We start from the raw sequence: 21,116 nt of genomic DNA, 5'->3' as shown, positions 1-21,116 counted from the left end.
CATCACATGGTCTTTGATTCCCCTCCGTGTTGCGTATCGGCGTCTCGATGACCCCATTGAGCATTGGGCGCCGAGTATCGCTGCTTTAATTGCGGGTAACATTCACTATGGTAATGATGTTTTTCGTGTGTGACGTGGGAAGGTCGGCGGTCCCGGCGCGCGTGCACGTGCGCGTGCGCGAGTTTGCCCCCTGAAACCCCATCAGTGTCTATTAGGTGTGGAACAACGCGTTGGCACTCCGGCTGCTTTTCGTGAGCGCTGCATGGCCTTTCACACTGAAGGGGAATATGAACAAAGGGCTCTTACAAAGTAGCGCGCGCGCACACACACACACACACACACACACACACAGACACGTACGCACACACATATATACAGTAAGGCCTAATAGGGTGAAAGTGTGGTTATATAGACTATTATACAAGTTGTATCTTAGTGGGACATCGACCTTTTCAATTGACCGTGAAGCCGATCTTGGACAGCGACGCGCGGTAGCGGTTATGGCTGTGAGCTGGAACGGAGTCCATGGCTTTTCTTCTGCTCAAACGTGTCTCGCCAGTGAATCATCTGATATTATAGCAAATGATAAGTGCCCCCCGCCGCCACCCCCCCCCCCCCTCCAAAAAAAAAAAGCATACATATTTAAAACCTTGAAGTAATTGAATAAAGTACAAATAAAACACAATCTACAGTATATACAACATTTAATGACACAAAGCGACCGTGGTGGATTGGGGAGGAGGGTGTGGAGGGCGAGGAGGGCGGGGCTGCCTCCGTCCTCTACAGTAGGGGTAGGATTATTGTTTTATGTTATCAGTCACACTGGAGGACAAAATGGTTTCCTCTTCCGCTTTATTCCCCCGTGACGACTGTTCCGCAGCCGGGGCGGTTCCAGGACGAGGAACAGGTAAAATGAGAGGAGAACCCCGCTCATCATGTCTCACTGAGGACTTTGAGGAGATTCACTCTGAGCAAAGATCACCTGCGGGGATTCATCATTAATAGAGGATTAACACACACACACACACACACACACACACACACACACACACACACACACACACACACACACACACACACACACACACACACACACACACACACACACACACACACACAACACACACACACTCTGACCAATCCCTTATCAGAACCAGTGGGGGGGGAATAGAGAGAGGCAGCAGAAATCCCAGCGCTGTCATTTGAGGAGCTTTGAGGAGAATGGAAATAAAATAAAAAACACATTCTCTCAGAGCCGGGAACAGAGTGAAATATTTCAAACGAAATATTTAGCGAAAGCTCTTTCTTGGCCGAAGCTTTTGTAATAATTGCCGGGATTAAAATCTTAAAAAAAAAATGAGAAAAAAACAAACAAAAAAACCCCCACGAAACTGGGGAAAAATCCCGGGGGTCGCGCCGCGCTTCTCCATTGAACATCCACCGAACCGTCACTCGCGAGAGCGTGCGCCGTCGCCGGAGCCGCGGTTACGCAACGCCGCATTGATGTGCACATATCTGCCGCCTCTTTTCATAAAAACTTTAGAACAGACTTTCCTGTTCACAGACTCCTTGGAAAAAAAATTACAAAAAAATAAAAAGACTCTCCTACACTCAGGGCCAAAAAAAAAAAAAAAAAGGAGATGAATTAAGTGCTGTCTGCGGGGACAGATTGTGAAGGTGGCGAATCGCTGGCCGAGGCACAACGAACCGGCACCGGCGGGGGGGAAAAAAATAAAATAAAATACGGCTGAAATGTATTTAAGCGAGAATGGGTTTCATATCGAGAGCTTCAAAGACACATATTTCTCCTCAACTTTGTCCAAATAACACACACTCCTTCAACACATTTCCCACACCGGGGGGGGCCGCCCGTTGGTTTACCTTTGGGTGTTAAGATATCGTACACAACCAATCATAACGTCCAAAAAAACCATCATTACTTGTATCTTTGTATCCGGTTAAGCGGTAACACATGTGTTTTTTTTAATTTTTAACTCCATAATGAATCGAGCAACGAGACGCACCAAGGTTTAAGTGCAGGTAAGAGGAGCATAAAACACCGTACGTGCCGTCAAAGCCGCAAGCAACACGGCTCGTCTTCATCGTTTTTTTTTTTTTTTAAGTCCCGCAAACTAATCCGGGCTGAAAAAGGAGGATTTCTCTGCCATTTCGAGTCGACGCCGTCTCGCTGTATACTGTGGGATTTCTACCTAAAACACCCCTGTACACCAGTCGGAACCCCTGTAACCTCCCACAGCCACCGTTAAACACAAAATGAACAGGGGGGGAAGGTTCTGTCTTAAAGGGTCAGGGGTCAATATGGCAACCGATCCTGAGAGAGCGGGAGGGGTCGACTAAATACGCACCACTGAAGGCACTTCTTAAACAACAGGGCTCCTGTTCGAAAGTAATTCAAGTTTAGGAGAGAGGGGGGTGGGGGTAGGAGCCAGTCACCCTACTCGCACTAAGGGGGAAGGAGTTCGATGTATTGATTTGTTTTCCTTTTTTTATCCGTTCAGCGCGTGAAAGTGGGTTGCGGCTGAACCCACAGCCTTTTTTTTTAAATAAAGTGAAAGAAAACCCCAAAAAAACGAAATCAAGCAAAAGTCGCCCACCGACGTCTACGTGGAGCACGAAACCAAAAAAAAAAAAAGGGAAAAAAATAAAATAAAAATAAAATAAAACGAGACGGTTCGATGAAGTGGCCGCACTTCAGAGCTTCGGTTTTGAGCCTTTGAACAGTTTTCAGAGAGAGAGAGAGACAGTTTGTGAGATCGGTACCCAACACTGGCTCACGGCACGGGCCCACTGTGTGGACCCCTAATTTGATTAGTCGTCGTTCGGTTGGTCGTTTGGGTCAGAACGTGTGTCTGTGTGTGTGTGTGTATTCAGGACGGGCCGTTGAGTACCCCATTGAGTTGTATGTATTTCTGTGTGTGTGTGTGTGTGTGTGTGTGTGTGTGTGTGTGTGTGTGTGCGTGCGTGCGTGCGTGCGTGTGTGTGTGTTGCCCTCTGCGTGTTTGACTTCCTCGTGTTGTCGTTTTGAAATCAGCGCGTGCGTGTTTTTAGTCCTCGCCACCGCCGCCGTACATGTCGGCCAGCTTCCTGAAGCGCGGGCCCCAGTCGTTGAGGTAGTCGTAGTCCTGGTCGCCCGTGCTGGACGAGTTGAGGGAGCTGACGGAGCCGGCGGTGGAGCCGCTGCCCTCGTAGTCGAACACCAGCAGCGAGTCGTAGGGGGGGGCCGTGGGGTCGTTGTCCGCCGCCCGCAGACCCTGGAGGAGGAGGAGGAGAAGGAGGAGGGAGAAAGAGAGAGAGAGAGGGAGAGAGGGAGAGAGAGAGAGAGAGAGAGAGAGAGAGAGAGAGAGGGGGTCAGTTTGGGACGACAGAATGGAGATTAAATGAAAGACCCCAGAGGACAAATTAAGAGAAACGGAAACAAAATAACAACATAAACAATGTTATCATCAGGATTATGCAGCCACAGAGGATGGACTTAAGGCCGAGAGAGATACAGAGTGTGAGAGGGAAGAGAGAGAGACAGAGTGTGAGAGGGAAGAGAGAGAGACAGAGTGTGAGAGGGAAGAGAGAGACAGAGAGAACAAATCACCTAAACACTTCATACACACTTAATGTGACTATAATAATAATAATGATAATAATAATTATAATTGTTTATGTTTGTTCATGTTTTTATTCATGTTATGTTTATAATGTTATTATTATTATTATTATTATTATTATTATTATTATTATTATTATTATTATTATTAATAATAATAATAATAATAATAATAATATTGTTTAGTATTTATTATTGTTATCATATACACACACACACACACACACACACATATAAAATTATATATATTATTATATATAAATTGATATAAATTATCAATGGCTTTATTTAGTAATTTCTTTATTCTTCATTGTATTTACTTCATTATTATGTTATCTGTAATATTATAATTGTAAATTGTATAAATATACATGACTTGTTATGGCTATGTGACAATTCTTGCCATGCCAAATTGAAGCAAATTTCATTTGAATTTAATTGAGAGACAGAATGAGAGTGATGGAGACAGAGAAAGAGGGAGACAGAGGTGGAAAGGGAGGAGAGAGAGAGAGAGAGAGAGAGAGAGAAAGAGAGAGAGAGGGAGAGAGAGAGGGAGGGCAAAGAGAGAGAGCGAGGGAAGAGCTATGAGAAAAAAAGGGAGCAGGAGAGACGCCACAGACAGGAACGTGAAATGCCTCAGCACCCGGAGGTGAAGTGGGTGGCAGCAGCACCGTGTGTTTGTTGTGTTTGTGTTTTACCAAACTGCTGGAGTGAGATCAGGTGGGTGTGGAAAAGAGAGCGAGAGAAGGAGAGAAAGAGGGAGCGAGAGAGAGTTGTGGATGGATGGATCAAAGCTGAACAGCTGCCAACACTTCTCAAGTGTGAATGTGGTGTCATGATTCTGTCAATCAGCATTTCCTTGCATGGGTGTGCCAAAATCGTGTGTGTGTGTGTGTGTGTGTGTGTGTGTGTGTGTGTGTGTGAGACTGTGTGTATATATATGTGTGTTTGTGTGTGTACACCTGGTACTGTGATAACAGCTGTCAGGTAGAAGTGAAGCTCTTATTTCTCGCTGCATACTAAACTGAACAGCGTCACGGTGTGTAAGCTCATTAACTGTTAGATCAATGAACAAGTGTGAGTGACCGGGCCGTCCAGAAGGAAAGAAAGAAAAAAAGAAACAGAGAAAGAAAGAAAAGAAAGTAAGAAAGAAAGAACGAAAGAAAAAGACAGAAAGAAAGTCAACGACAGACGGGTCTGATCAACGTTGACGTCGCCATATCTGAAGAGCGTGTCGTTTGTCGTCCATTAAACATTTCCATATATGGACATTTGTCTCTGGGCGGATGTCTTTGCCGTCCTGTCGGGGTTTTACCTCATGGATAAAGTCCCCGATGTCCCCAGGGTGGGGGATGACCGGCCGAATGGGGTACTGAGACTCGGGGATGATGGGACGCTCGTCAACCCTGCGGACCCCCGGGGGCTTGCTGATGATGTGCTCCAGGGAGTCCAGCTGCTGCAGCTGGCTCAGGTCATAGTCCTACAGAGCCGTGGAGAGATTGATCTGAGTACCGGTATGTGTGTTTGTGTGTGTGTGCGGTTGTGTGCATATTTGGTTTAAAAAGAAAACGCACCTGAATACCCACCAGCATTAATAGTGTATTATTAATCCTGCTTTAAAATTGTGTGTGTGAAAGTGTGTTGTGGTTGTGGGGATGTTGTGGTTTGAGCAGCCACACCTGACCTGGATCTAGGTGATTGGGATCAGAGTGGCTGCATACCTGTTGCTCGTTGGTTGGTCTAACGAGCAACAGGTAAAACCCCCATCCCCACACACGCTCAGGATGTGTCACGACACATGCTAGCTGCTCCTGGGCCCACGCTCTACAATAAACTGGTGTTCACAACGCCCGTCTTCTGCGTCTCCGTGCTCTAGGCGACACTGCCACAGCTGTGTATGTGTTTTTCTCACCTGGTCTTCCTCACCCCCGCCCTCCTCGTCGTATTTAAGGATGTTGTCTCTGACGTCGTCCTCCGGGTCGATCAGCAGCTGCTTGGTCTGCCGCTCCTTCTCCCTGCGCTTCATCCACACCACGAACAGCAGCACCATGCCTGAAAGAACACCGTCATCACGTGAGAATTTGTTACAGTCAACATGTAAGGAGAGCTCCACTCGCGTAGTCCAGGATGCTCGGTCAACACACGTATAGAAGGTTTGCCACACAGTTTGCAGATTTGTTACTGACTCTAAGACAATGGACCTACTGTTTTGATTTGTAAGATTGCTGAGTTTTCTGCAGGAGCCTCTGCATCAAATCACATCTTTACCTGAGGTTGCCGGCACAGCGAAAGAATAAAACAGGCTGTTGCATAGTCATTCAAGGAGCACCCAGCTATTATGGATCGATTAGAGCAATTGTGAGTGTGGTGGCTCATTGATTCGGGCAAATTAGCCAATTTGGAGCTGATTCCATATTGGTACCGATTCTCGATACCAAGCCCCACTTATTGGCGCGGCTGGGTATCGTGGGAATCACACACACACACACACACACACACACACACACACACACACACACACACACACACACACACACACACACACACACACACACACACACACACACACTCATACTATTTAAGATTTAACTTGAAAGGAGATCTGGCCATTTTGGCTGGATTTGTGTAGAGAAGTTAATGGATGTGGAAAGTGCATCGACAGCAGCGACAAAGACCCCCAGCAGCGTTTCATGTATCTTTGAGGTGTACAATCAGAAATGTATCCTAACAGGGGAAGTTCAGCGTCAACACATATAGGCGAGAGGATCTCGGGGGTCGGGGCGTTCATCTGTCATAAAAACTGCTGCACATGTTTATGTCGGTGAATGTTTGATGACCCGGTCCCGAAACACAAGCTCAAGAGAAGAGAATCACCAGCAGCTTAACTCCGCACAACAGGCATGTCGGTACGATGCCTCAGTGGTGGGGGAGAGGGAGAGGAGGAGATAGAGAAGGTACTTACAGAGCAGTATGATGATGCAGATGAGGATGGAGATGATTGCTCCCGTGCCAAGTCCGGCGGCAGCCACGGCGCCGAGGGTGGTGCAGTCCCCGTTGTGGTCACAGGGACACACCTTCACCTTGATGACCGAGCGGTTGGACAGCGGCGGGTTCCCCGAGTCCGACACAATGACGGGGACCTCATAGACCCCGGACTCCAGGTACACCTGGTACCGCAGCCCCAGCCGGGCGTAGTCACCTGCGTTGGGTAGAAAGGAAGGATTAAGTTACACTTTCGACAGATTCTATCCAAACGAATAACGGCGATGGCGTCAACCCCAACAACCCTCACCGTTGATCCTGGATATGGTCCAGTTCCGCCGGACGCTGGGCGGGTACGTTGGGAGCTCGAAGACGAAAGGCCCCGCGTTGGGGTCCGTGTCGGCGTCGGCCGCCGTGATGTTTATGGCGTTGGAGTTCCTGTTCACCCGCTCGCAGATCTGAGCCTCCCGGGGCACCAACGCCGGGGGGTTGTCATTTATGTCAATAAGATAAATCTGCAGCGTGCCGGTAGCGCTGGCCGGAGGATTGCCTGGCAGCGAGAGAGAGAGAGAGAGAGAGAGAGGGGAACGAGAGGTGAGAAACAAAGAGAAACAAGTTGGGAATGTGTGGAAAGAAAGGAATTGTTCATGGGAGAGGGAGAAGAAAGAATAGTATGATGAGATGACACAGGAGAGAGAGCGAGAGAGAGAGAGAGAGAGAGAGAGAGAGAGAGAGAGGACACTTATCGAGAACGGAGGTGAGCGGTTAACGCTCAGTGGGGTGATGAAAGAAATAGGGATGCTGGGGAAAACCTGGGATTGTGACAGGACTATTTCTGAAAGCCGTTTCGCACGTCCTCCATGTTACTGTTCCCGCCACACAGACCCATCACAGGCCATAGAGAGAACCTGCATTCACAATGACCGTAACTCCATGAAATATGTGTGAAACTCTTTTCCCATCTGCATAAAAAGGCCGTTCTGAGAGCTCCATCCGTAATGCTTTAGTTCGAAGCAGATGGCGGCATTTCATTCTGTTGCATAAACTCTTACACGTACCCCATGTGCACAAATATCCCAAACAAACTCCCATCCACACACACGTGAGGGAACACACTCACACATTCGCTCTGTAAAGACCTTTGGTATTCTCCAAATGCTGAGCGTTTTGTTGCTTGCTAAATCAAAATGCCAAATGGTTAGGGACAAATGGAGAAAAAAAAACACACCAAAAAGTCTTCAGAATTCATATATATGTGTGTATGCGTATAGTCTGTGTATTCAAAATATCGTGTGTGTGTGTGTGTGTGTGTGCGTGTGGCGTGGAAGTGACAGCGCTCAGGGCAGTTTATTGAGCGAGCGCCAGGGGCCGCAGACCTCGGGCTCCCTCCAATTAGGAGTCATTTTCCTGCCACGCCCCAGCGACTGGGGCCAGTGGTTTGGAGGAGAACAAAACCCAGAGAAGCGTCTAGTCTCCGGGACGCGATTAAGGGGCTGTGTGTAATTTAGCGAAATTTATGCAAAGCTGACAGATCTGCCAATTAAACGTGGCAGCGGAGCAAGACATTTGACAAAAAAAAAAAAAAAGGGGAGGATACGGGGAGGGCAAATAGAAGGGGAAAGACAGATAAAAGACGGAAAGAAAGAGAAAGGGAGAGAGGGGGGGTAAGTGAGAGATAGAGAGAGAGAGAGTGTGTGAGAGAGAGAGAGAGAGAGAGAGAGAGAGAGAGTGTGTGAGAGAGAGAGAGAGAGAGAGAGAGAGAGAGAGGAGGTGTCACTGAGCCCTGATAACTCCACAATCCTGCTGTTATTACACAGATTATTACCGATTATTACTAGTTATTACACCATTATTAAACATGAAGGTATTAAAACCCAGATACATGCTACGGAGGGTCTCGCATGCATGGAGACACACACAACGTCTACTGGATAGTTTTAAAAAACAAACCATTTTTTTTTTGAAAGCACAGAAAGACGACAATCACACATACACACACACACATACACACACAGATACACACAAACAAACATACACATACACACACACACACACACACACACACAAAGACACACACAAACAAACATACACATAGACACACACACACACACACGCAAACACACAAACACACACACACACACACACATACACACACACACACACTAAGACACTAGAAGGCCTCCCTGTTCTCTCGGTTCTTGGTTCGTTAATCCCAGCCATGTATGGGGGACATTTGGAAGCAGCTTGCCACTGCTGATAGGAGAATTATGTGGGTTTTAACCAGCTAAATAAATAATTATGTTTGTGTAAATTCCTCAAAAGGATTTGTATTAACTTTCCCTCTTTTTTTTTCTCCCCACGTCGGTTCAGAGATTTGCGGCGTCGAGGAAGAATGACTTCCAGTGAGTTTACCATATGTTCGCCAAAGAAGAGGAATAAACAATAGCGTAGGTGCTTGAAAGGAGAAGGTATCGTTTCGAAGGGGGTGGGATTGTGTGTGTGTGTGTGTGTGTGTGTGTGCGTGTGTGTGGGGTGGGGGGCATAACGAATGTGGCAGGAGTACGAGTTCACTTTTTGCCATCCATTCGTCCATCTCTGCCCTCCGCCCGTCCTCATTCCACCACCCCGGCATATCTGGCTGGAATCCCTCTCACATGGCCGCCACGTTCCAATTTGCCGCCCTTGAAAAGCGGCCCTACCTTGAGGCTCCGTGTCGTTTTGTTGTGACTGGGAAAATAAAATGACCCGGCAGCGAATTGTTATTAGGGGACCCCGTGCACGTCCCCCGTGCACGTCCCCCGTGCACGTCCCCCGTGCACGTCCCCCGTGCGCATCTAAGCCATCTCAACGGCTTTGTGCCCGAAAGAAAAAAGAAAGAAAGAAGAAGGAAGTAAGAGAGAAAGAAGCGGCACAGAAAGCATTCATAGATATCAGAGGGACAGGGCACTCTGACATGGCAGCTGAGTTATTAAAATGCATAATGGACGCAAACACAAGGACGGGCTTTACGTCTCCTAAAAGAAGCCGGGATGAAAGGATGGAGAGAGAGAGAGAGAGAGAGAGAGAGAGAGAGAGAGAGCGAGAGAGAGAGAGAGAGAGAGAGAGAGAGAGAGAGAGAGAGGAGAAAAGAAAGAATGAAGATATGTGTGAAGGCTCGACGACACTCGTGTGATGCTGGTGTATTTGGTCGGTAATCCTGCTATCTTCTCTCACCAGCATCGCATGGGAGTACCTTCACGGTGTCTGACTTTTCACACACACACACACACACACACGCACACGCGCGCACACACACACACACACACGCAGATATTTTAAACCCCTGAGCGTGCGCCTGAACGGACACGCCGACGCCCGCTCATGCATCCAAATGTGTTTTTAAGACCCACACCCAATTTAAGGGAGACAAGACACCTGGCAGTAGAAGTCCACCGGACGCGCTGCTGCAGCGCACGGGCGTGGCGCGGCGTGCCCTCAGTGCTGCTTCCTGTTAAATCCATGTTAATCCATTGCTGCAGTGCCACCGGCCACGTCGGCCGTGCGGCATTTCTCTATTTTGGCGCGAGAGGTCCTTTTTTTTTCTTTAGAAACACGAGATAAAACTGCTTAGAGATGTTTTTGTAAAGCGTGCAATCCATCTAAACGTGTTTAATATTTTATATAAGTCTACATTGTACCAGAGACTGCTGTTGGATTCGCTTATTGATAGAGACCCAAAGAACAAACACGCTGTCTGTGTGTGTATGACTGTGTGCGTGTGTGTGTGTGTGTGTGTGTGTGTGTGTGCGTGCGTGTGTTGGGGGGGGGGGGGGGTTCAAGTTCATTGTTATAACGAACTGGAGGGGGGGGGGGCATGCCCAGGATAGCGAGGAAGGAGAGGAGAGAGGGAAGAGGTGAGGAGAGGGCTGGGGGCGAGTCGAAGCGAGAGAAAGAGTGTATGAAGAGAAGTCGGTAATAAAAAGGGACACGGCCGAACCCGGGTTGTTACTTTCAGACTGGACACCTCAACCCCAGTGTAGCTGTAAGCCTCGAGGCAGCCAATAGAGGCGGCTCCGGCTCTCCGTGGAGGTTCCGTCCGCATCTCCGTAACTGAGTATTTTTGCTTTGTAATTGTCTTTTTGGACGACCTTTGAGCGGTAGATATTGTTTTTTATTTTTCCCCTCAGCCACTTCAAAGGAAAACACCGGCGTTTCCATTTTTCCATTATTGGGGAATCGGGTTGACTCTCTTACTATCGGAAAATAAGATTTAGGTAAAAAAAATATATATCAGCGTTCCCGATTAAGTACCTCCACACTACTCCAGGAAAAGCCTCCACCAATCAGACGGCAGAAGGGCCCTGCACCGAGGTTAACCCGCTGGTGCTGTTGATGTGTTCACTGCTCTGATACGACGTGGGAAGCGGATACTGAAGGAGATTAAGAATAAAGTTCATTTGATTTTATTTGAATGTCACCGTTTGATCATTTAGCATTTAAGTTTTGATCGAATCTTTAATTAAAGAGGCTGTGACCTTTCTTATGAATACTGCAGTTCATGGAACAGCACTTCTCACTCATACTTGAGTCAGGGGTGGAAATTACGTCTGGACCCCGCCCCCCGGCCGCCTCTTCCTGGGAAAAACAGAGACTCATCCCCCTCAATATATCGTTGTAAACATAAATATAAAATTTTGAATACTATAATAACATGCATTGAAAGAAAGAAGATTGCGTCCCTCCCTCATATGCCTCACAGTGGTTTGATCGACTGCCCCCACACACACACACCCTCGGTACGAGCGTCTGCAGGAGATCTCTGGAAGGGGTGGCTGACCTCCAGTATGTAGCTTCTTTGCAAAGGTTAACTTTCAACAATGGATGTGTCAAACATTTTCTCGTTACTTCTACCACTCAGTAGAATGAAAGACATTTATAATTCTAACCACTGCATTTTGCTCGCTCCATGACCTCGTGGTTGAATCTTGTGCGCCATATCGGTATGGTGGCAGCCGCGTCTCCTAATGCATGTATGTCTAGAAATGCAAGAAATGGGATTCAAATCACATTTTTTCTTTCAGGGGGCCCCGAGACTCCCATTTGATTGTGCCCCCCCACTTCTAAAACCAAAGATGCACCCTTGGCTTGACAGATTTCTCTTTATTATCTGTCATTAGGTGCAATATTTGGCAAAGCCCTCGTATTTGAGGACATATTTCCAGCACTCTCTCCGTTTTGTTTATTTCACAGCCCCAGACCCATTGTGCTGAGGTGTTTTCTTCTCATTATATTGCTTTGTTGTGTTTAATAAACCGCTTCAATACACACGTGGGAGTGAAGACAGAAAAAAAACAAAACAAGTCAAAAAAACAGAAATAAAAGCCAAGCCAATGTAATAATAACAACCAAAAACCAAGCATTTGGCGGCTCCACAAAGGGACTCACCGTTATCTATGGCCATGAACGTGGCTTCGTAGATGTTGTTTTTGACGTAGGTGGACTCACGGTCCAGCGTTGCTATGGTCACTATCTGACCACTGGTTCTGTTGATTGATAGCCAGAGGGCAGGGTCGCTTAGCTTCGCATACCTAAACACACACACACACACACACACACACACACACACACACACACACACACACACACACACACACACACACACACACACACACACACACGCAAAACCGGGCAGAGAAATTGAAATGTTAGCCAAACATTTGTATACTGACAGACCTATTTAATTTTTTACAGACTCACCTTTCCTTCGGGACTTTGCGTTCGCCCCTCGCCCCTGATAATAAAACCCCAGCGCCCGTAAAACCAGCCTGACCTTCACACACTTTAAGTCTTCATTGACTTTTCGTCTGGAGCTGCCGGCCTACAGTCAATTTCACCTCGTTTTCCACTCGCGCGTTGAAGTCAATTACCTCCTCTGTTAAGCACTATTGCTGCTATATATATTTACATAATATGTTTGTGTATGTTTTGCATACATAGATGTAAGAGAGCGAGTACTTGTCTTCTTTAGGACAATGATTATCAACGTTCTTTATATCAAGGGCCCTCAATTTGATGTGCATTAGTCAACAGTCCCATTTGATATGCTTTCTTATTCCTGTCCCTTTTCTCAGTTTGACGCCAATCTACAAATTTTATTGTTCCTATGATTTAGTCCAAACTTTGTCTATACTGGTGTTAGAGATAACAGTGAAACTGGGATCAAAACAGCCATTATTGGACAATCCTCCAACTGAAGTTTATCCTTTTGCTGGGGACCCCTCTGGCCAACCTCTCAAAGGACAGCTGGGGGACCCCCGGACTCCACCTTGAGGACCCCTGCTTTAAAGAACGCTGAGAGCCTCTGTATCTGCAGGCATGTCTTTATGTCCACGTGCAGAGATGCCGCTGCGGGGCGGGTGAAGACATCGCCCCCAGGACGGTGGCGGAGAGAGGAGAAAGGGGATCAACTCCAGGATTTAACCCCAATCTCCCTCTGATCTGATCCACTCCTGTGTCCTCCCCCCTCCGTCTCTTCGTGCGCGCACGGCGCTTTCTATCCTATCTGATCTCTCGCACCCCGTACCTCCTTGTCCCTCCTCATCTCCCGTTTCCCCGGTGCTTTTGTACATTCATATACTGTATTTTCCTCACCCCACTCCCCCCCCGTCCTTATCTTCTCATCTTTATCTTGCTCCCTCTGCATTTCAGGGTTCATCACCCGCTCATCTCCGCGCAGGCTACAATCTTGGCGGCGTGACGAGGTTTCGTTTTTTTTTCCGTCACGTGACACATTCTCAATTTTTTACAACCGTCTGAACTGAACGCCATCCAACTTTACCCTCGCTTTTACATCTCGCCAATCAGATGCATTCACAGTCTGGTTGCTCGTTCACGCATGATTACCGGGCCTTGTGTACATGCGCGCCTACGGATGTGCGCGGAGAAGTATGACATCCCTGGACTGGAGCGATGGCTGCAGAAACTAAAGGGAGGACAGAGGGGTATAATCTACTCCCACCCACGCCCTATCCGCCCCCAGAGGGAGGCGGTGTTTTCCCAGCAGGTGGCACGGCACCATCCCAGCTGCGGCGCGGTGCGGCTGCGGGGATCAGAGAGATGGCGTTCCTGCACTCTGGAATGGCCGCAGAGAGCCAGCCAATACCCACAGCCACCGACCGGCAGACTGTGAAATCACAGCGGCTATTGGAGTGCATCCATTGCAGTGGGGGGTGGAGGGGGAGGGTGCCGAGGAATGAAAGGCGATGAGGGTGGGTGGCCATGGAGAGTGTAATACAGGCAACAATCCCAAGGAGATCCAGCTTTAATATCCTCGGTGTGATCACCTTCATAACATACAACAGAACTCCAGCCGTGCCTTGTTGTCTGTCTCTCTGTGTGCCAAAGGATGAAGCTGTGCGTCCACTAGAGGGCAGAACATTCTGAGCTGCCTCGAGACAGGCACGACGGGTGGGGGGGGGGGGGGGGTTTTAGAGCGGGTCGGACAAAATGCCTCATGAAACGATCGAGAGCCAGACATTGGTGGAGATAAAGAACTGAAGAGGGAGAGAAAGGGAGGGGGGCGATGCTTTAGAAGGATAAATATACACCTTCCTCCCCTTGCCTTCATTGTGCTTAATGAAAGACCGGCTAACCCTTTTCTTTCCTGGATTCCCTGTATGATGATAACACATTAAGTGGATTAAAGCCCTCTGATGATTAAAGACACAACACAAAGGTCTGTTCCGGTAGCCGGGCCCTCGGTCCCACCACACTTTAATTAAGTCTCCCGAACAGCGCTCAATGCAGATGTAATAAAGCCTATATGACGTAAATGAAGCACATAATGGTCCAGCAGGCGAGGCTGGGTCCAACATTTCCAAGAAGCGAACCAATCTATAATTAGTTGTAAGGGCACCTAAGATGGATCGCAAATAGGGACGTCAACCGTTTCGGGTTGTTTCAAACCCCCGTTTGGTATCGAATCGCTGTGCTTTAAGGATACTCATTTTGACGGCGTCTGTTTAAATGCCGGTGATGGAAGTGATGCCTCAGAAGGCACGCGTGGCGGTTTTTTTCAAAATCCCACGCTGCGGTGGCCCTTTGGCAGGTGCCCCGCATGGCAAATGTTTTAATGAAGAGCCATGGCACTGTCTATTTGGTTGGGGAAAGACAAACAGTGGCTTTTCAGAAGGTTTAAAGCGTAAAATACAACTACTTTACGGCTGAAGTTTTTTTCCGCAGCTTGGTGCTGCTGGACTGGGAGCCGCTTGGTGCGTTGAGCCTGAGCTCAATGCTAAGCGCAGGCTGAGCTGGGCTGTGTGTTTAAGCTCGGCAGGTTCATAGTGAACTTGGTTAGAAAGGGGGAGGGATGTGACATTTATTATTTTTCGAAGCTCGTATGAAAAATGTATATCTCCAGCTCGGGCCGAGGCACTCTGGGTAATCATTTATTCCAGTGCCTCCGATCCCGTGTCTCGACCTTACCGGCTGACAGCTGAAACATGATGCCTCTCTCTCTCTCTCTCTCTCTCTCTCTCTCTCGCTCCCTGAAGATGTGCACGTCAACCTACGACCCGACACCCCCACCCCTCTTCCTCCGATCAGTCTGTGCCCCCGCCGATGAGCAGCTGCCGGGTCCAAATGTGGTATTTCGGCTGTACAGTGCACACACACCGTCCCTCATTTTTACACCTCAATTTAGGCTTTAACGACTCTCTCTAAATCTCCCTCCCCCTCTCCAGCGGCCTCCTCTCCTCCTCCTCCTCCTCCTTCTTACTTATCTTTCACCCCATCCATTTGAGGAGACATACAGCTCTTTGTCAGACTCGGAGAATCGAACCATAAATTAAATGCTACGCAAACTTGTGTCAGACGAAAAGGTCTCAGGTTCTCAAATGCAGATGGAGGACTTTCGGACATCTTTTTGATGTACTGGGCGGCCGTTTGAAGCATGTGAGATGTAGCCCATTGTCTATTGATGGTCTATGAGGAGCAGACAATACATCATTAAGCCGTTAGTGGGATGACAAAACCCAATGATTCAAATGCCAAAAATACAAATAGTACAGTGGTCCGGTGTAAATACCCAATATCCCTGCAGTAATACCTCCTCAGCTGAGGGAGCGAATGCATAAACATTGATTGCTTGTTTTGATAAACTACTCGTCTTCCTGTCTCATATAGCCTGTGTGTGTGTGTGTGTGTGCGCCTGTGCGTGCGTGTGTGTGTGTGTTTGTGCAAGGGAGAGAGTGCGTGAAGCAGAGCATGACCGAACACAGTGTGTCTGCGCGCGGCAAACTTCATTCTCAGACAAAACGTGGGCTGCGGTCTCAAAGTGGTCATGAGAAAAAAAAAATAATAATAAATAAAAATAAAATGCAGAGGGAGGGAGGCTGGTGAAAATACCACAATATCAGAGCGACTGAGAAAGAGAAGAAGTGAGAGAGAGATAAGAAGAGAGGAAGCGAGAGAGAGACAGAGGGAGAGAAAGGGGGAGAGAGAGAGAGAGAGAGAGAGAGAGAGAGAGGGGGGAAGAGAGAGGGACCCAGCTGGTGACTTTGGCATCTTCTTAAATTATAATGTACACCCAATTTACTCTAATTTGCTGTGAAATTAGCTGGGAAATTTGTTTAGATCATTTTCCCTGAGTAAATTGGAAGGAGAGGGAATGGGGGGGTGGGGGTGTGGGCGTGATGGAAGGAGGTAGTATTAATGTCATGGATGCACAGCCGCGCTTCTCCACGACCCAGTCTAAATACCGACTCAAATGTCATTCCATGCGGAGGTGGGACAAGGACTCAAACACTGTATCCTGCTAACAATACACTCTCAGTTTTAGTACAGAATATACAGAAATAATGTGTAAAGAAGTAAAAAGGTAAAGCAAAATTGATATATATACACAAAGCTATAATGATTTATAATAAAAAAATACATTTATTATGAGTGTAACTTAATCTATTGTATATCGATATACCCATCGATATCTATATCAACAATATCTATATCTACAATCTACATCTTAACAATCATTGGAATTCATTCATTCATTCATGGTGAAAAGTTCTAACCCTGACTGAGAGATGGGGCCAAACTAAACAAAACCACATTTTAGAAAAATTGCAAAAGAGACACGGAATTGATTGTCAAGGACTGACAAAAATGTAACTGAAAAAGTAACTATGAATGTAACTCAATGTAGTTACTAGCTAGCTAGTAACAAGCGAGTGACATTTATAAATATGATTAACTCAAAGTATAAAATGTCATTCACCAAAAAGATCACTGAAACATATGTAACTGATTAACTACATTTGACTAGTTACTGCCCGGCTCTGACTCTCAACGCTCAATAAAACCGCTGGATGCCATGAGCAGAGGTAAAACTTTACACACCACCGTGTACTAAGTGCTTTTATTTCAGCAGATTTCTATTTTATTTTCTAATCAATGTCCAAAGTCTTCCCCGGAGCACGGCTGCACGCTGAATGGATTACCTCCCAGTTTGAGAGGCCGTAATGCAGTCACTAAGAGTTTCAAACTGTCAGCAGGACAGAGGCGAGGCCAGCTGGTCACTTAAAGGTTGGTTTATATTTCAAGAACAGAGAGAGAGGGAGAGAGCGAGCGAGAGAGAGAGAGAGAGAGAGAGAGAGAGAGGAAGAGGGATAGAGAGAGAAAGAGGGGGGGAAAGAGTGAGCACTGCAGGTGAAAAGAATGCTGTGTCAGGCCATTGGGTGGGGGCCAGCTGCTCTCTTTTCTTTCCCCCGATTCTCTCCTTTACACTGTGTGCGTGGGTGTGTGTGTGTGTGTGCACGTACGTCCACTCTGGCTACGCATCAAACACACACACACACGCACACACACACACATATTCCCCCGGGGGGCCACTGTTCCCTATTAACCCTCTTAACCTCCGTTTCTCCTGCACTGGCTCATAAACTTTCCTCTGCCAACCTTTTGAAAGGTGGGCAGGGTCACATTTAGGCGCCGCCCACCATCACATATGATCCCCAATTACCCCAACGAAGGACACTAAATTATTCCATCTTTTGTAAGAACTTGACAAAATGTAAATTTAAATGTAAACTTGACCATTATTGTGTAATAGCACCAGCATCTTTGTAATAACTTGGTAGTAATTTATACTTTATAATTAGTACTAAGTAATAACATCTTGACGTCGCTATTACGTTGCCGCATTTTGCAATAATATAATGTGGTGGTTATTATGTATTACAGGGGTTACAACAAAGAGAAGAGGGCCATTTTAGTGTCGTCCAAAAAGTCACAAACTTATGATTTTATGATATCATCTTAAAAAGTCAAAACCCTCACAACACATAATAACCACCACATGGTATAACCGGTTATTACAAAATGAGGCAAATGCTTTTAAGCAGTGGGTTCTGGTTGTTTATGACAAAATGCGGGTGTTATTACATTTGGGTAAAATGTATTACATTTTGGCAAGTTATGACAAAATAAATCATTATTACATCATGTATTATGTATATAATTAAGGGATATATATATATATATATATAATAACAAGGCAGTTGGGTAGAAATCCAATGTGCTTTCATTTAGTTCCAGGCCCAGATTGTTTTTAACGAAGGCACAAAGTAGCGTGCACCATCGTTTGTCCACATCGACAGTATATATTATTATTATGATATATGATTGATATATGATATATGATATATATGATTATTGATTTTCAGGATTATGATTATGATTTATTAATGTATTATTATTTCACTTCATCCTATCAGCCGGTAGGTACCTGATGATCTGCTGCATCTGCAGCCGGTCGGGGTCGGAGGCGGAGAAGGTGGTGAGGCTGGTGCCGGCCGGGACGCCCTCCTCGAAGCGGATGTTTTTGGGGTTTGTGGGGAAGTACGGGGCCTCGTTCACGTCCTGGACGGAGATGGTGACCCCCGCTGTGGACTGCAGCGAGGACTGGATGCCGCTGGCCAGGTGGGCCTGGTTGGAGACCACCACCGTCAGCATGAAGGACCGGTTCATCTCAAAGTCCACCGGCTGCAAAGGGAGGAGGGTTGCGTGAGATGTCCGATTTGGAGAGGGAAAAAAAAACGTCAGAACAACAAGAGCAGGAATTGCGTTACATCAGCACACATCCAAACAACGGGGAAGAATAATTATTAAGTATTAAGATTAAAAAAATAGAAAAATGTGGCAAGGAGCGAGTCATAAAAGCAAGGTTTATATTTCCATTGGCCCGGCTTGAGATGGAGGGCTGCATTTTATTTTTTTTGTTTTTTCTTTACTTTGTCCGATATTATGCAATGAGGAAATGTTTTGTTGCGACGAGTCAAGGGAAATAAGTCAATTGAGAAACATTGTAAAAAATACATTTCAAAAGAGGGTTCTTCTCCTGCTTCTCAGCATCTCTCCTCCCGTGTATTGAGCATCGTCGCTGATAATGGAAATAATGCAGGAACACGGGTAGAGGTGAACCAGACCCAATTCATATTTGCCTCTGTGCCTCGGCCACACCTTCGCAGACACATCCATCTCCCTCGTTCCTCATTATGAGTGTTTGTGTGTGTGTGTGTGTGTGTGTGTGTGTGTGTGCGCGTGTGTTTGTGTGATCATTGAGGTTGTTTTGCACTAAGAGACACGAAAACAAGGTGAAACATTCCTAAAAAGTCCAAAGTCCCCGTCTGCACTCTACACCGTGATTTAAAATGTGAATGGTAATTGTCTTTCAGTCGAACTAAACTCATCCTCCTCCATTGTAATCTCATTTCATTTGCAGCGTGAGAAACTAAGGTTTTTAAGCAATGTGAAAGTATATGAGTATAGCATTGGAGAAGAAATAATCACTTTAAAAACCAACGGCAAACAAATAGCGACACTTCTGAATGGTGAGACAAACAGAGGGTTTCTCTTCCAAGAAACTGCATCGTTGCAGCCTTCAGTAACGCTGCTGCTGCTTTGGCTCCACAAAATCCTACAGAATTCAAACTGTCAGCTCTCACGAGAGAGAGAATGTGAAAGGAGAGGGGGAAAAATGCGTGTGTGTGCATGTGCATGCGTGTGTGAGTGTGTCCATGTGTATGTGTGTGTGCATGTGTGTGCATGCATGTGTGTGTGTGCGCGCGCGTGTGCATGTATGTGTGCGTGTGGCGTGGGACGCGGGGAGCAGTTTGCGCCGTTCCGGTGACGTTTTTTATCAGCAGCGCAGGAAGACAAATCAATCCCTCATCCACCAATCACAGGGCGTAATTGCGCTCTTTGATAGATCGATAGATAGAATGAAGTCGGCGCCGGCGAAAGTCTCCAACCACATTTTCCCTGAAAAACACAAAGCCGTGAGCGAGGGGCGACGTGCCGCGAATCCCTAAAATGCAAACATGTGCAGACACAGAGGGAGGCGGCGCGAACCATTCTGTTTGCTTCCCGGTAATTCGACTTCTGTTGTGGCTTAATGACCCCTTTGTGGCTTTGTCACATATTAATGCTCCGGCACGCTGAGCCTCCCGCTGCGGCCGGGACGGTCTTGGACATTTCGAGACGTCTCCCGTTTTTTGGGGGAAAACTCGTGGAGTCCGCACTTTCTAACCAATAAGAGCTCCCACCGACCAACTGTGGAGCGGGCGTCGATCAAGGACCCCGCGCGCCCTGGAAAAACCTTGCTTTCGAATGTCGATTTTCCGGTCGTGGAGAAGTCACGGAATATGGCGAAGTTCTTCAAACATGTCCGCGAAAAAAAGGAAAGTTGCTGCAGATTTTTTTTTTTTTTTTGGATATTTATATATAATCTTTATTTATAAAATGTTAAAACTTTCTTCCCCGGGAACCCTCCCTCAGGTGTTTTGGCCGAGCGGCAGAGCTTCACCGCAACCTTCTGAGGTCAGAAATGGAAGGTATGGGACGGTGGAATATGAAATGAGTGGAATAAGAAAAAAAAGAGCCATGTGAGCGGACAGGGTCTTGAATGTCAATGCACCGGTCCTGCAAATGTCCTGGAGGAGGAATTTCTGGAAGAGAGTGGGAACCCTGTTAACATACTGCAATTATTAAACTGCATTAACATACTGGGGTACTACACCAGCCTTTACCAAATATTGCAATATAAAGATGAAAAACAAAGGCGACAAACAGTCCTCTCTTTGAAATTGGAGACATGTTAAACTATGCCAACTTCGGGTTGCGATCGTCATCCGATCAGTTTGCGTTTGTATCCGGAATCGGAGAAATCACATTTTCTTAATCATTTGGTCTCATTGGGTAGATCTGCTGTCTGTCATCTGATCCCGCTCACGTGATAGGGCGGCTGCACGGACGGCACCATTCCACCTGTAGTCCCGCCCCCTAAGCTTCATGGAAGATGGCGTCGCTCCAGATTCTGTGAATTAGAAGTCATCCGCCTTTCTTATCTTACTTAGTTATCTATGTTCACTCAGAACAGTCTTGTGTACACATCGTTCAGCCGACAGGGACTTTTGGACGTTGGACCTTGCGGTAATGACAGACCTTTTGGCGAGCTCCAGCTCATACCAGAGATTTCCAA

General features: G+C 46.8%; 1 protein-coding gene across 1 annotated transcript in view; it reads right to left on the bottom strand.

Moving 5' to 3' along the window:
• Positions 1-3,065: 3,065 nt before the first annotated feature.
• Positions 3,066-21,116, bottom strand: part of LOC307241247 (cadherin-4-like) — a gene marked incomplete at both ends in the record, with an annotated part of 250,920 nt that continues 232,869 nt past the window's right edge. Inside the window, 7 exons of the mRNA XM_080015287.1 lie at positions 3,066-3,272; positions 4,935-5,099; positions 5,532-5,671; positions 6,582-6,818; positions 6,912-7,151; positions 12,026-12,168; positions 18,363-18,619. Coding sequence (XP_079871413.1) covers positions 3,066-3,272; positions 4,935-5,099; positions 5,532-5,671; positions 6,582-6,818; positions 6,912-7,151; positions 12,026-12,168; positions 18,363-18,619 — 1,389 coding nt within the window. The remainder of the gene's footprint in view (positions 3,273-4,934; positions 5,100-5,531; positions 5,672-6,581; positions 6,819-6,911; positions 7,152-12,025; positions 12,169-18,362; positions 18,620-21,116) is intronic.

The sequence above is a fragment of the Zeus faber genome (genome assembly GCF_960531495.2).
Source record: "Zeus faber genome assembly, chromosome: 15".
Taxonomy (NCBI): Eukaryota; Metazoa; Chordata; class Actinopteri; order Zeiformes; family Zeidae; genus Zeus; species Zeus faber.
This window is presented reverse-complemented; position numbering and strand designations above follow the sequence as displayed.